General features: G+C 38.9%; 1 protein-coding gene across 5 annotated transcripts in view; it reads left to right on the forward strand.

Annotated features, from left to right (window-relative positions):
• IGF1 (insulin like growth factor 1) overlaps positions 1–16,877 on the forward strand; it is a 66,038-nt gene that overhangs the window by 35,515 nt on the left and 13,646 nt on the right. For all 5 annotated transcript variants that reach the window (XM_036492459.2, XM_004589598.4, XM_004589599.3 and 2 more), the window contains exon 3: positions 16,066–16,247. In XM_036492459.2, the coding sequence (XP_036348352.2) occupies positions 16,066–16,247 (182 nt within the window). The remainder of the gene's footprint in view (positions 1–16,065; positions 16,248–16,877) is intronic.

Genomic DNA, 16,877 nt, shown 5'->3' on the forward strand with positions numbered 1-16,877 from the left:
GGACGTTGGAATTGACATTTGGAACGTGATTACAGATCACAAGCAGCCTCTATGTAGGCTGCCCCTGGATTTCTCAGAAAGGCACAGTTGAAAGAAGCAGGAGTCCTGAATTTGTCTCAGCTTCTCTGTGACACAGACCTGGACTTCAGTAGTTTTCTCAGCTCATAGAGCCTTCTGAAAATTTACTGAGTATCTTAAGTTTCCTTTTGCTCAGAAATCCACTAACACTTATAACTATATACCATACAGCTCCCTACCAGCACCTATCCATGGACTGCAGGCCTTCTAAGAACCCATCCAAGTGTTAAAATTTGAGTACATTTCCACCTTCAGATGATGTAGGTTTCTTGGTGCCTGCTTTTGACTGACATGCAGACTACTTGGCAACAGACCAATTATCCTTTCACTTCTCAAGATTTCCCTTCAGTCTAGGTGACCAGTTCAGTGCTTATACATACAAGAAGATTTAATAAGTTTGTGGGACAATGCAATTAAAAAAAACATAATGTGAAATTTTAATGAACTTTTTTAAAGCTCCCTCATATGTCTAAGCTGGTAGCAGACTTCTCCTCAAAGGGTCCTGATTGATAGAGATGGCAGGACAGGATGGGGGAGACATCTCAACACAGTGGGACCAGGCAACCATGAGGATGCCTGATGAACTTCTCCATATGCTAAACAGCTCCTTTTCCCTCTACTCTTTCCCAGAAATAGATAAATGAGGAATACAGGTGCTGAAATAACCTAGCAAAGCCACAGAAAGAAAGTGCCTAGAAAAGAAATAGTGGAAAACCAACCGTCTTCTTTAAAGGGAAATAGACTCCAGGTCCTGCAAGCATGTTACAATCAAGCCAGCAGTGGCCCTATCTACCCTCCTCATGTTCCCAATATGAATTCCCTTCCTGTTGGGCATCATTTGGTTTAAAGATAAAAGAACCTCTCATGCAATCTCACAACAAGGGCTTGAAAATTAAATAGGCCATCATTAATTATCTTTCTGTCATTTCTGCATGGAAGCAATTGGATTAATTTACCACATTTCCCTCAGTGAAAATTATCCAAACACTTGCTAGAGAAGTATTGATCATTATATATGCCTTGAATGCTACACAACAAATTATCACTTTTCTTTTTGAAGAATTGGGTGCCCTCTGGTTTGTGTAATACGAAGTCATCAGTGAATATACCACTGATACTACCCTTTCTTCTCCTTTGCCATGAGTTTTGAACGCTGTCTGAGAAAATACTGTGATGATGTTGTGCTGAAGGCGTTCTCAAAACCCAGCACACCTTTTTGGCCTCTCTGCATTACCCTAGGAGGCACAGAAAGGGTGAAAATAGAAAAAATAGACTTGAATCCTCATGAAGTCTGTTTTATCAGCCAAGTTCTACAATTGAACAAACTGGCTTGAATACCAACCTGACAATTTTCACAGCTTAGAATTAGATGAAACTAGTTACTTCAAAAAAGGCAGCTTTTAATATCAGAGGACGTCCCTGTGTTTCTAGTTTTCCATTTGGCTGGGGAATTAGCTAAGGCTCTAATTTCCTTCTCTGGGACCTAGCTTGTTGTCTTCAGGTACTAGCCGGAATTCAGAATGACACAGACTTTGCAAATAAATAAAAATGCAGGGAAGGGAAAAAGGTCACCATGTGTTTTTCATTTCAGTCAAATTTCTGACTTAGGAGGGTTATGATCATTTCTTTGTTTTTGCAATAAAAATGGTTTTGCTACCTAACATATGGATACCTTTTTTAGGCAGGTATCAGAAGATATGAAGTCTTTCTGAAGTTCTTAAGCTTTAAGAAGTCCTCAGAGGCTCTTTTCACTAGCGCTGTACTATTTGACATGTATTTATATATCACAAGTTGGCATCACACAGAGATACTAGCACTATCTGAGAACTTGGTAGAAAAGCACATTCTTGGGTCCAAACTTAGACCTATTGAAACAACAACTTGGCGTGGGGGAGACATAGAGGGAATCCACCTGTGTGTTAAAGAGCTCTCCCTATGAGAATAATGCTAGATTAAGTTTGAGAACCACTGATATGTTTCACTCACTCTACAACCACCTATCATTTGGGGTGCTGGTCCTATTGGGCATAAGCTGTCTCAAGAACTGCTCTCCAGACTCATGAACCTGACATGGGTGTGGAATCAGGAATGGAACTGGAAAAGGCTTGTTATGGGAAAACAAAAGAACTTTCAGGCTCATATGTAAAATTCTCAGTTTCCTCATCTATTCAATGGGAATACTTCCATATGACTCATGGGTTTGTTGAAATGGCTGAAGGACAGAGTGCACTGTGAACTGCTAGGTACTCCCTTGAGTTAGCCAAGAGCTGCAATCTGGATCTGTGTTGCTAAAATGATACAGTAATACAAAATATGTTATGAACAGCAGGCTCATGAAGAGAACATGGCAGAAACTATCTTTTTTGTCTTCCCAAATTTTGATCATACAATGACTAGTCACTGATTAGTTGCTGGATAAATTTAATTAACATTAGCTAGGTAATACTTTTTGGATAGTATATTTATTTATTTGAGAGTGACAGGAATAGAGGAAAAGAAGTATCATGAAGGAGAAAGAGAAAGAGAGAGGGAGAGAGAGAGAGAAAGCGAGAGAGAGAATGAACCAATCTTTCATCCACTACTTCAGTCCCCAAATGTCTGCAATAGTTATGGCTAAGCCAGACCAAAGCCAAGAGCCTAGATGTCCATCTGGGTCTCCCACATGGGTTGCAAGGGCCAAGTATTTGGACCCTCATTTGATGATTCCCAGGTACATTAACAGGAAGCTGAATCAGAAATAGAGTAAACAGCACTCAAGCCATTACAATACTGAATGAGGGCACTGCAAGTGGTGTGCTAACCCACTGTGTGATAGTGCCCACCCCTGCTAAGTGTTTCATCATTCTTTCATCGCAAACATCTTAATTAGCATGCCAATAATCATTTAGAAATGATAAACCCAATGTCTTGACAACTATTCCTTGAATCTCCCCGCCCCCCACATGTACTCTAGACACCTATGGGCTCTTGGTGATTTGATACTTGAAAACCAGGGTCTCTATCACCAATTTCATTTTCCTTGTACTTAAAAAAACCTCTGAATTCCAAGCCCTGTTTCCTTCAGAGGAAACTGTATCAGTAATTGAAAACAAAGAAAAAATTTTTTTCTATTCATGGGATATAGATAAGATTCCTGTCTGTGTGCTACCTTAACTATCTCTTTCTTAATCTTGCAAGAAAATCTGGGTATAATTCTCTCTGACTTTTTTTTATTATTATTAAATTCCTTCTGGTCTTTATGTAAAATGTGTGTTTTCATCAGAATAGGATTGTCTGATAAAACTCTTTGAGTCAAGAATTCCATTCCCAAGAATTTATTCTGACAATGATCTATGAGTAGAATGTTATCTACACAAAATTCTTATCGCTGCATTAGTTAAAATAATGAAACTGGAATTAGTCCAAAGATATAGTCATAAGAAATATGTTTTTTAGATCCTGAAGTTTTAAAGTTATTATAAAGACAATGAAGCATATGGGAAGTGATTTCAACATAATGCTAAGTGGAAAAAAGCAAAGGAACAGTAAATTTATGCTGTGGTAGTGACAGCTATGTCAGAATAATGTGTGCATATGAATGAGAATAAGAAAGAATCTTAAGAATGAAAATAAAGTGATTTGTTGGGCTATCATGATTATGGGCAAGATTTCTCTATTTCAATATCTGTTAAAATTATTATAGCTTCATACAATCAGGGGTATTGAGAATAGGATGGTCTGGATCCATATTGAGTACAGTTGAAACTGAAGAGTCACAGTTTACTGGTTGGGGCGTGAGCATCTAATATCCACTCATCCTTTAAGCTGCACAAATGCAAAACCTTTCTCAAGGGTAAAAGTCATGCCTGGCATTCTTGCTAGAATTCTTCAGAAAACCAGAATTCTCCCACTTTCAAGGTATTCCCAGTGGAGGTGAATTGGCTATAAACTAACTTCTTACATGATTTCTGGTACAGTTACTTAACTAGCTTCCTAATCTGTAAAATGAATGTAGGGTAATGCTTACCCCACATAGATGCTGTAAGAATATACCTGAGAGGACATGAAGAGCAGCAGTTGTTATAGTGACTTAATAGAGAGTCCTCACTTAAAAGGAAATTCTTGGTAGTGTATTATGGCAAAGGACTCAATTTTTCCAAATGTTAAGGAGAAAATTGTGTTTAATGGAAAGGTTTGCAACTTTATTTGGTTATATCTTTAAGTTATTTTATAATGCCTTCTTTTTTCACTAGTTGATCAGGATCTGCTAGTTTTGCACCTTCTTGACTAGTCTGATTCACATAAAGGCATTGTGTGCACCACTGTGCTTCGGTCATGTAAGGAAGCGTAATACTGCTTCCAACCAGGTAGCAACAGGTCTGCATGATGCCTGTGTCATTTAGAAAAATGCAAAACTTCAGGACAGGACAAGAAAGAGACACTGTTGGTGATTCCACAAATGACTAACCCAGATGGGGAAGATGAGAAAACTGGGAAGCCAAGATCCACAGCCAAGGACAAGGGAGGAATTTGGTCTGAATGGAGAGTGTTAAGACATCAACAGCCTGGAAAGAGAAGAACAGGGTGATTTGTGGCCTGTTGAGTACCAGGAAAGAAGATGTGGCAGAAGAAGGCACAGATGTTCTGAAGAACAAAAGGAATTTATGACAGTTCACAATCCAAAGGCAGGAAATGCCTGCCAAGGGCAAATCTCATTGGATTGGGAGAGTGCTAGTGCAACAAAATATGAGAAAACGAGGACTTCTTAAGAGGTCTTTACCAGTGTATCTTCTTGAATAAGAAGCCAAGAGGAGGAGGAAGAGGAATTGTTTGAGAAGAAAAATCAATTGGCTAGTCTTTAGAAACAGATTAAAATGTTCCTGAATCAACAGCTCCCTTTTTACTATTGTCCTTTGCTTGAATTTACAATTGAGGAAGACGGATGTCTGCAGCTCTTTCCGTATTTTCAGACCAGGACTTCTAGTAATCAAATATAAAAGCTTTACTTCTCTCTTCCCCTACCAGTTACATGGTTATGGTTGCAGAATCCTGAGGGTCAAGTCCTGCTAAAGTTTATGTGTGTAATTTTGATTCAAACAAACATTTGGCTTATATAATGGAGATTATGGAGACAATATCATTCAGTAGATCAATGAGCTTGGTATTCTTTCTCCCAACGGTGAGATGCTTCCAATGTAGTTAAAAGAAGCAGGTGATGGCTCCACTTTCAATGTAGGTAGGAAGAAGCAGGTAATGGCTTGAGGAACTTGCCTGCTGCAAGAATGCTTCAGGGGTTAGGTGTTGTGCCTCACCACATTAAGCTACCACTTTCGACACCCATATCCCATATGGAAGCGCCCAGGATGGTGTTCCACCTCCACCTCAACCCGGCTTCCTGCTAATGTATGGGGAGTCAAAAGACAATGACTCAAGTCCTTGGCTTTCTGCCATCCATGGAGGAGAGCTGAGCCCAGCCATGTGTATTGCAGGTATTTGGAGAGCGAATTCGTAAATGGAAGATTTCCATTCCCACCCCATTGTTTTGCCCGTGAAATCAACAAAATGAATGAATAAACATTAAAAAACAAAAAGACTATCAAACGAGTGTGTTTAGACCCTAAAGTTAGGCCTTTGTTTCCTGCTAGTACGAGAACAAATCATGCCTAAGTTTTAGCAACAGCAGTGCCTCCATACAGCTTTGCCAGACCAAAGTCAGAGCCAACGAGAGCAGACAGAAGACAAGTGTCAGGGGAAATAAAATGGCCCACAAGCAGTTCTCCTGGCCCTGTGTCCCTGCACCAAAGTAGCCTCCCCAGCTGTGGGTCACATTAGGCCTCATGTGGCTTGTTCTCAAAGAGGCCAACTCATTCTGCAACCACAGATAGATTTTGTGATAAATTGGAAAACGACTTCTGGGGCAACAGTCTCTGGTTCTCAGAAAGGAAATTCACAGAAGTGAGTGAGTGCCGCGCCAAGAGGCCAAGAGGCCATTCTTCACTCTGACTCCCAGAGCGTGGTGGTGTGACCATTTACAGCAGGTTTGAAGGTGTACAAAAGAAAAAAAAAAAAAAAAAACAGTGTGACTTCTCTAGGCAGTAACTCAAGCTGAAAGTATTATTCTTTGCTGAATTTCACAAAATAAATAAGAGAATCAGATTTTTCTTGATGAGTAATTATACTTGCTAAAAAGCATTTAATGAAATTTAGGGAAAGAGGGATGAGGTTGGTCCCACCTGAAATAAAGATGAGAACACAATTTCGTTGGCAGTTAAGCTATGACCTACCCACCTCTTTCTCTCTCTCCTTATTCATTGGTCACTTCTTCAATTCAGAAAATGCATATCTTAGGGTAAGTAATGCAATGATTAAAACCTAATGAGTTCAATGATTACCACAGTACTAAGAAATTTATTCCATTTATCTTGAGTTTTCCATAATCTTTAGAGCTATATGGAATTATAAAAATCATAATTTTAGGAAAGCACTTAAAGTTTCTTGGTCATATTTAGGTAAACAAATGCTAAGAGAAAAAGGAAAAAATATATGGTAGGAAAATTCTATAGAACAGAAACAAATAATGGTCAGATGAGTGTCTAGATTTTATTATAAATTTCCTAAAATATCATAATCCCACTCTAAATGAACCGTTCGGTTTCAGTCTACATACTTGTTTGGTATTCTGATGACTAATACTACCACTTGCTTAAGGACTTGTGCAGTTTTTCAATTTTTAGCAATCTTAGCATGGACTCATTTTACTAAGAAATGGGGTAGCATTTGACAAACCATGCTGATCATCTGTAGGTTTTGCTTCTGTCCTCAGCAGAGGTTGAATCACCATGGCACAAACAATGACTGGCCAGTCTGGACATTCGTTCACATTTTTAGAGATGAGGTCATACACAGTTGTACACAGTCCCTTGGAAATTATTCCTCTGTCTATCTAAATGGAAGGGAATGCCACATAGAGGATTCATGTGGATTGATAAGCAGCAAGGAAATTAGAAAATGAAGACATTGACCTACAATGAGTACTCGGAAGTTAAGTCTTCCAGTTAACGATGTTGACAACCCTGAGTCACTCACACATCTTCTGAAGATGCCACTGTGGAGTAATGGTAAAAGGGCATGCCCAGGGATTTCTAAAAATATCCCTCTTACTAATTCTCATTTCCAAGCACCCATCTCTCTTGCTTTGGGACTCTGGTTTTCAAAATGCTGTTTGGTTCTGTCTAGTGCTTCAACAGTTGCTACAAATTACGCTCTTAGGGATTCTTGCTTATCTTTTTCTTTTATCACATGTACCTTCTGCAATTCTCCAAGATGGCCCCATCTCTCCCCCCATCCACAAGCCCACTTCCAAATTAGACATTTTCCCATTGTTCTCCCCAAAGCTAATCCTGACCCCTCTTTTCTTCAATCCAGACCATAAATTTCATTTACACCAAAAAAAAAAAACAACAAAAAAGAAAATTCTGGTCTTCTTGTCAAAGTGACATTTTGCCATTAAAGCTCCCAGCTATTTAAAGAGAAGCACTCATATGCCACATGAGTGCATTATTGATTAAAAATCATAACCACCCAAATAATAGGATCATATTTGCATAGGGGGAACTTGATAATGCCCATTTTTTGCTGTTCACATGTGAAAAACATTGTTCAGAGTGTTCGGGTGATTTGCCGGTTCACACAAAGGATCTAGGACAGGAATACAGTGTTGTTTTCAATTATACCATTATTTCCGTCTTTCTTCTCCCTTGTTACATAGTGCTATAGAAACATTACCCAGGATCTTTGCAGGTAAAAAGAACACTGTTGACACGTCAGCCTGAAAAGAACACCATATACAACCCCGCTGTTATTCAAGTAACACCTCATGCAGTAATTTATATCATGCAATAGCCCCTTCCTTCTTCTTGCCCTGTGTTCGATCTGTCGCCAACCCTGGCAGCTTCTTTCCCCTCCATATTGCCAAGGGATGCTGTGAAGGCTGCCTTCCAGCAGCTGACTCTCTATGTGTGGCCAGTGCCTCTCTTCACAGGGTTCTCACCTGCCAATACTCTCTCTTCAAACCTGCTACATCTTACCTCTTCACTCTCCATCCTGACCATGTCACACTCCTGGGAAAATGACCAGATGTTCCCCAGCAATCAATCAATCAATAAATAAAAATTAAAAGAAAGTCTGATTGAGGAGACCAACAGAGAGCAGGGCTCAAGAGAGCATAAGGTGCCAAGTTGCGAAGAAACAATAGACTTTCGAGTGGAACTAAAAATAAACAGAAAGTTGTTTAACATCTCTTTGTCTGATTCAACTTTCTGTGGCACCAGAAAGAAGGGTGTTGCCCTCTGTTCATGAATGCCTTATGTTTTGCTTGCAAGATGTCTCTTCTCACAGAAAAAGTAAACTAGAAAAACAATGTAAGTGTAGGAGATAATGCCTGGGCACGGCTACAATCTCCAAGTTGGAGCCAGACTCAACTTACAATGTTCGTCACAGTCTTTCTTCAAAACACGAGATAACTGTGATGCATATATGTGATTCCTCAACACATTCTTATTCTCTCTTTTGTTTGCTCTACTGTTCAGATGTGGGTCTGTGATGGACTAGGGATTAAGTGGGCCTGGAACCATTGTGTGCTTTGTAACTGCTTATTCTCAAAACAGGGTTGGCAAGAGAGGGAGCCCTGGTTGTTAGTCAACCAGGAGAAGAAACTAAACTCTAATTTCTAGCCTACCATGAACTCAGAATGCACGAGCTTTTCCCCCTTAATTGCATCAGTAAGAAAAAAATAATATTAGTTATTGTCAATAGCAGGAAAGAACAGAATAAAGAAAAAAAAGAAAGGACAAGAAGGAGGTGAGAAATGAGGTGGGATGAAAGATGGGATATCCAAATGCTGGTTGAAAGCACCTGGGAGATTACTTCTGACCATGGGTTCCACCTACAGCATCACATGCTTTGTAGTATTATTTTGAAATAAGATGAGTAGGAGCTAAAACTAAGATCAGTTGGTTTAACCATTGGGTTACTGGGGAAAAATCAAAGATAACATGGGGTTAAGACAAGCCTTTTTGACTTTGTCTGTTTTGAATTGATTTGAGGATCCATTCCCACAGATTTATTCTAGATTTAAAAAAAAAAAACCCTCAGGATAATCTATGCAACAAAAAAGTTTGGCTATCCTCTTAAGAGAATGGCTAGTCATTTATTTTAATAGAGAACAGTCCTCCTCTATCTAGAAAGCCCATGTGTCTCAACCAAACTCTGGAAAGCGGGCATTTTTTAGAGTAGGGGCAGAACAAGATACCTGCCCAACTAGCTGTGTTAAGCAACTGACCTCCATAATATCAATAAGCAGCATTTATGTAGTTTGCTGCACATCAGACATCGTGTTTCTTTACATACTGGGCATACATTGTTACTTATTCCTCACAACACTATTAGGAGAGACTCTTACTATATCTGTTTTATATGAGGACTTAGATGATTTGTTGCCTTGCCAAATCAAAGGCAAACAGTGAATGCATGGTAGAATCCAGCTCTGAAACTTGTGCTTGTAACTACATTAATGACTACCTCCATCACTGACATGGCAGATGTCAGGGGGTTATCCTACCCAAACCCTGTAATATATTCTAAATAATACTAACTACCTAAATAGAAAATGGTAGTTGATGGATATAGCAGACCCCACTGGATAATTCAGGCATAAAATGGCCTCTTGGCACTTGATTATCTTCCACCTTAGACATTGATAAACCACTCCCTTAGGGTAACATTTCTGTCCAGCACAGCATTTCTCTTGCCAAAGCATAGTTTTGTTGGCTGTATCCATCTCCTTCAAACCCTGGAATCAGACCTAAGCTAGTAAATTGTGCTGTCCTGGCAAGATATTCGTCCTCCAGGGCATTGTATTAGGCTAAAGTAATACATCACATTGCTTCCCACTCTGTCGACCCATTTCTCCAAAGAGTCCTAAAAGTAATGGTTCTGCTTTAAATCTCCAGTTGTTCTCATCCCTTAGAATTCATGTCAACTCCCTGGATTTGGAAGCCAAGGTGGGATGAATAGCCCCCTTCTCATACCTGATCTTGAGTTGGGCTTCCAAAAGAAGGGAGATTCTCAAAAGAGGGGAAGCCCCAGAGAGCTTCACTTCATTCTTTTTAGACCCATAGATACACAAACATTGACTTAATTGAGTAACATTAAGACTTTGGCCTTTGGGGTCATGGCAATTTAGTAGCTGAGAAAGAGTTGCTGAGTGATGAGGCTGGTGTCAGGTCAGACAGGGCCGTGATTCCTAGAAAAGATGACCTCGTCCAATGGAGAGGCAATAGGACTGGCAAACATGGCCAATTAAAAATTAACATGGGCCAAAAGTGAAATCAATGCCTGAATTTGATAGGTTTTCAAGAAAAGTTTATAACACAGTTCATAGAATATAGGACATTTTCTCAGTGTTCACTCTTGCAGATGCCAAAAGTCAATCTTACTTGGAAAGATACTTCCACAGAAAAAAAGCACAAATGTACAGGGTTCACATGCAAAATATAAAGCAGGTCATATATGCATGTGTATAGATAAATATGTATCTTCAAAAACAAGTCTTATTTCAAAATATTTAGCAACAGCTTCAATACTGACAGTAAGTCACTTATTCCTTTGCTATGTGTTTGAGTGTATATGTTTACATACTTGTGTTATGCTAAATACCAAGGTCAGTAGTAAAATCTTCTGTCCATACGTTTACCAAGCACATGATGACACATATCTCAAAAGTTACTTTAAACCATGTATGATTTCCATACAATTTTTTCAATGCAAAAATATTGACTCTTAAAGATTTTAAATGAAGTGGAAATCCTATGGATATAAGGAATATCACTCTTCCAATGTATTACATATTGGAACTGGATAAAAGTCTTAGTACAGCTGTTTTTACACTAAGAATTCATGCAAGCCTAGTTTTCCATATAAACCTATCAGGTTGGAAAATGATTCTTCCTTTCCCACAAATGCAAAACACAATTAAAATGCTAATGAGGAAATTTTAAGATTACTCACACCTCATACAATTTTATACTAACACTCCACACAAAATTATGTCAACTGAATGTTTTGTTACTAGATAAGATGGGCAACAAAGAAATCTTGCACTAAGGAACTAATAATTTTGAGTTATTGTAAATTTCAATGTGTCAGGAATTCTGAAATGAAGCATTTGAATAAGAAGCCTAATTTTCTGACTTCTGCAGATCTTAACTGCAAAATGCATTACACAGTCAATCCTTAGTTAATCAAAATTGACTGGAGATAAATATCTCAATCACTGATAATCCACTGTTCTCATCCATTAGACATATAATTGGCAATTTTCTAGAAACATGCCCCAAAATTCCACTTGTCTTCACTTTCCTGGTTTGAAACAATTGATCCCTTTGGGAATCTCCTCCTGTTAGCAAATTTCTACAGAATAGTTTCATTACTCAGAAACCAAAGAGTTACAAGGTTATGAGTTCAGAGCCAGATGTAGCCCTATTGGAAAAATGTTTGCACTTCTGTTATTTAAACACTAATTCTTCAAATTGGTGTCTCCTCTCTCCAATGATGGAGTTAACTAGTTAAAGTAAAACTTTCTCAATACTAGCAGAGGGAGGTTTCAAAGGTAATTAAATTCAAGTACAATGTGCCCACTGTATTCTCATAAATGTATAAGCAAACGATCTTAGAAAATAGTAAGTAGAGGTAGTACCATGTTTACCACTGATGAATACTAGAGCTCTTTGCTCTACCAGAGCATATTTCTCTTCAGAGATGGAAGCGACAGAGCTCTTTGCAACTATAACAAAATGAGAATCAGCTAATTGGTGTGGTTTTGATGATGCCGCAATTCTACCCCAAAACCTTGTAACTAGCAAGCTTGCCCTAAAGATTACTGAATTACTACACTGACCATGCATTATTTAAAGGGAAGTGCTGTTGTTACAGAAGCCAGCTGTTTAACCATTGGAATTCTGTCTGTTGGCCAACTCTCAAGATAGAGCAGGGCATTATGACTAAACATTATGTCTACTTAGAGAAGAATCAAAGTCTAAGTTAGGTGCTGGCCAATTTGTCTGGTCAGCAATCTTTGGTCTACACACTATGAAACCTCTGAAGCAGAAACTATTGACAAAATCTGTATATAAGTATATGCATTTGCAATGTCAAAGCTTTGTGAGAAAATTTCTGTGGTATGTTATGCATGTCTGTTCACTCTCAGAGTTGAGTGAGTGTGTAGACCTTTCAGAGTGCCAGTAGAGCATAACTCTGGAACAGTGTCTCAGCACAGAAGAGGCGGTCCAAATCCTCTGACCTTGTTGCTGCACAACTCAAGAGATAAATAGAAAACAGATTTCTAAATCAGACAATATCTGAGTTTTATATTTGAAAATAAAATAACTATACTAAAAATTTGACCTAGATTAATTTTCTCTTCCATCTCTTTACTTGTTATAGAATCTTCAGATTAGAAAAGACCATAGCAATGAACCACTGTATTCAATACAGGAGTCTATCCACCCTTAGGTTCTCTATAAGCCCTTACCTACCTGCTTCCCACAGTGGAGAGTTCACGACTTTTCAGCATGTGTCCATTTTTTTTTCAGCATTCTTTAGCTCAGATGGATTTCTTATAGTAATCCAGTATATGTTTTCCATTTCCATGCCAAATCTGATTCTGTCCAGTGAAGCAAATTAATCAGAATTTTAAAGACATATTAGAGCAATCAATTGCATCTCATTTAAGAACTAGTCAAATGACAATGTCTTTAGAGATCACTGAAACTACTTATTTGTTTCAAAATTGATCCTGAAGCAAACTGTTTTATTGCTTAATAAAACAGTGTGTGCGTTTTCTTATTTCACCCTTTAGCATCTCTATTATGGTTCTAGAAAAAAAATATGAGGCAGCTGAAGATAGCAAACAAAACTTCGACCCATAATTGAGACATCTCAATTAATGAGAAATCACAGTTTTTTAAAAATATCCTGTAGTACCAGAAATCAAGTCTATAGAACACTGCAAAGGATTAATTAAACTTTAAAAGGCAATAGGTAAACACTTGTTGTATTCGTGTATTCCCAATGAAGTACAATGAGTCCATTATAGACATTATGAATAAACAAACAAAAACATCTAAGATTGTGGTAGCTAGATAAATGGTACTTGTATTTCTAGCAGAATCTAAGCCTGTGCACTACTATTTCAGTAGTATTTTAAAAAACAAATTCATGCATAAGATAAACTTTATGGGAAATTACAAAAATGTCCTAAAATTCGTGATTATGAAATCCATCAATCTACGACCTAAAAGAGACAGCTATTTCATCAACCATGCCATTTCAAACTGAGGTCATCTAATAGAGGTAACAAACCAGATGTGTGCTGTGTGCTATTATTTTTCACTGTGCTGATGATTGCTGTCTATTTCACAAGAGGAAATAGACCTATGGTGAGTTTCATGGCTGTTACTGGTCATCAAGGGAGGAATGTGCAATACAGAGAAATGTCCAAGGCTGATGTCTGTCTTCTGGAGCCAGCAGGGAGCTTTGGTACCTATGGGAGCTCAGAAGTGGGATTTTTTGAGAGTTGCCTGAAATGAACATGAATAACAGGTCTCAGAGTCACATAACTTACCCCTCTCCATTTTCAATCCATGAACATGAATTTTGAAATCTGTTGTTCCTGAGTTAGCCAAGCTTGAAAAATTTTGGAACCCTTCCTACCACCCCACCCCACCCCCAAACATCGAATCACTCTTCCATCCTCAACAAATAAATCCCAATTATGCCTCATTAAGAAATTTGTAGTTTCAACAAATAACAGCCACAACCTTTTGTGGATTACAAGGAAAATTACTGCAAAGAAGGTCAAGACCCCTTTCTTTCCTCCCTACCCCAGGAGAAAATCCAATGTCTATCAGCTATCTTTGGCTGGCTAGTCACTTAGTAAAAAGTATGTAGATGTCCTTTGTGGATTATGAAGAACCATTGAAGTCCATTTGTGTCTTTGTTCAAATTTATAGTCCCAGGAAAAAATTATAAAAACAAAAAAACAGAAAACATTGTTTACACTGCTCCGGGGACCAGCAGACCCTGGGCTTGCCAAGGTCTGGCTGGCAAGCAGAAGCAGAATGGACTTCTGTTCTAGTCAATCCTCCAATGGCAAGTGAAAGCACTGCTGAGGCTCCAACAGGGGAGAGCTGCTCGACCCTTCTCAAAGCCCACAGTTATGGGAGCAGCATAGAGAGGTAAACCCAGCACAGAGCTCTCACATGAACCTTCGCTGAGGGATGAACTCCAGCCACCCTAAGAATGACAAGAAACCAGCCTTACAAGAGGAAGCAGCCCCATGGCTCCTGTGCCAAGCATCAGGAAAGCATTTAGGGTTTTAGAAGATGCCATGAACAGTTGGCCCTTTGAGCAGGAAGACAGCCAAATGAGGCCGGTAGGAGGCCATTGCCTTGGGTTTCATCTCCACCAGTGAGGGAATTCAAAATATAGATGAGAATTTTGACTGTCACAAACCCATCCTCAAGTATGGTATCATTTCTACATACATGAAAACTTTCTGCTTAACCTATAATGCTTTCTTCTATCAGGAATTAAGATTGAAAAAATTAAGATTCCTTAAGTGGGTTCTTCTGGATCATGCATTCACTAATTTTCTTCCACAAAGCCTAGATGTCAGTGGAGAAAACTCAGGCCCTCTGTCTCTCAAAGGAGGCAAAGATTATGAGAAAAGACCAAGACTGATGGCCAATTGCCTTGTCTGAGCAAAAGGAGCTTGACTTTTTTCAGTTTGATGTGCTGGTGTATATGTGAGATCCCGTTTAACAAGACTGCTTTGAAAAAAAAAACTTTCAAAGAATTCAGGGACATTTTAAGTTCCATGTTAGATTATTTGCCCTCCCATTTAATTCTGGAGCCAGAAAAAAAAGTGCCCAAAATAAAACAAAACAAAACCAAAACCTACTTGCCAAATAAAGAGGTCTAACTTAAAAATCAATTTATTCATAAATAGCAAAAGAAATTTGATGCATGGTGTTCACTCTAAGGCAATCAGAATCACGTGAAAGAGGGCATTGATTTCCTTCTGCCTCAATCTAGGAGTTCATTTGTAAGAAAACAAAATTGAGTGTTCAGATCTCTCTGGAGTGAGAGTGACAGGAAAGCTTTCTGCCATTCTAAGCTCCAAGGTTTCTGGAAATATTCAGAAACAACATGACCTCTTCATGGACCAAGACAGGTCCCAGGATGGGATATTTAGAAAGAACAAACCAACATTTATTTAGAATTTATTAGGCAGCATTGTAAGTATGTCAACCACAATGCATAGCTTACATCTTATTGTTCTTGCAAGGAAGATATTAACCCCATAAACAAAACTGAGGCTGAAAGTGGTTAAGCGCTTGATCAAGGTCACATAAGAAGTTTGAATCCTGACTCTATTAATAAATGCATGAATGACCTTGAACTCTGAGGCTTGATTTTCACTACAGTAAAACGAAAAGCCATTTCTAGACTTACAACCTCTTTGATAGAAAATCTTATTTTGCCGTGGAGCCCATTCAATATAAAAGCAAACATCTGAGCTGTCCTGAACACAACTAGGCTGATTGCTTAAACAGATTTTCTTTTCATTAACATTGCTAGCATCTCTCAACTAGGACAGTACCTAAAGGAAACCTAGGACTGAGCATGGACAAGATCTTTGAGAGCTTGTGTAGAATTACCATGGAATGCACCCTGAATAAATGAACACTAGTAAGGGTGGTATCAACTATCAGAGACACACAGGAATCCAGAAGGTCTGCCGAGTCTGGAATTGTTAGGGAGGCTTCCAGGAGAGACTGAGCCATTGGCGGGTGTGGAGGTTGACTGGACAGGGGGGAGAAGCACCCTGACGAGCAAGCTGAAAGCAGATCTCCTAACATGCAGCTGCTCTGCATCTGATTTGTGCAGACAAGCCCATAGGGTACGGCTCCAGCAGTCGGAGGGCCCAGCAGACTGGCATCGTGGATGAGTGCTGCTTCCGGAGCTGTGATCTGAGGAGGCTGGAGATGTACTGCGCACCCCTCAAGTCTGCCAAGGCAGCCCGCTCCGTCCGCGCCCAGCGCCACACCGACATGCCCAAGACTCAGAAGGTAAGCCCAGGGGAGAACCTAGCCATCCTCGGGTGCTCTCCATTATTCTAAGATACTTTTCACACACCTGCACAACAAAGTAACTGTTGGACCAGTGTTAATATCTTTTATAATCATAATAGTAAATCATGTGACCCTTCAAATTCTGAGATTGTGCAATTGTGCAAAGATAAAACTGACAGGAACTATTCAATATTCACATTCAACAGCAGCTTTCTAAAAATACAGAAGTTTATGTTCTAATGATCAAAATCTCCAGGCATCTTTTTATAAAGCATGCTGTAAACAGAGCTTGGAGGTAACATCTATGCCATGTTAAGTGCATAGGACATCCAAGGCACATGAATTACTTGGCAGATTTTTGTTAAGTCAGTGAGTGAACAGATGCATAACAATGGCTTAACTCAAGTTTGGCACATTCAGTTGAAAGAATGAAAACTAAAGAAAAGGTGAAGGAAGAAAAAAAAAGAAATAAAGAAGATAAATATAAAAAGGGGGAAATCTCACATAGGTCTCCTTGGGGATTCTTTTAAAAATTAAAAAAGAAAAGAAAATTGCCAGGATGTAGCTGTAATCCTTGGAGCAAAAGATAATATTGAGAAAAAAATTCACAATAGGAGACTAAGAAGT

The sequence above is a fragment of the Ochotona princeps genome, chromosome 15 (assembly GCF_030435755.1).
Source record: "Ochotona princeps isolate mOchPri1 chromosome 15, mOchPri1.hap1, whole genome shotgun sequence".
Taxonomy (NCBI): Eukaryota; Metazoa; Chordata; class Mammalia; order Lagomorpha; family Ochotonidae; genus Ochotona; species Ochotona princeps.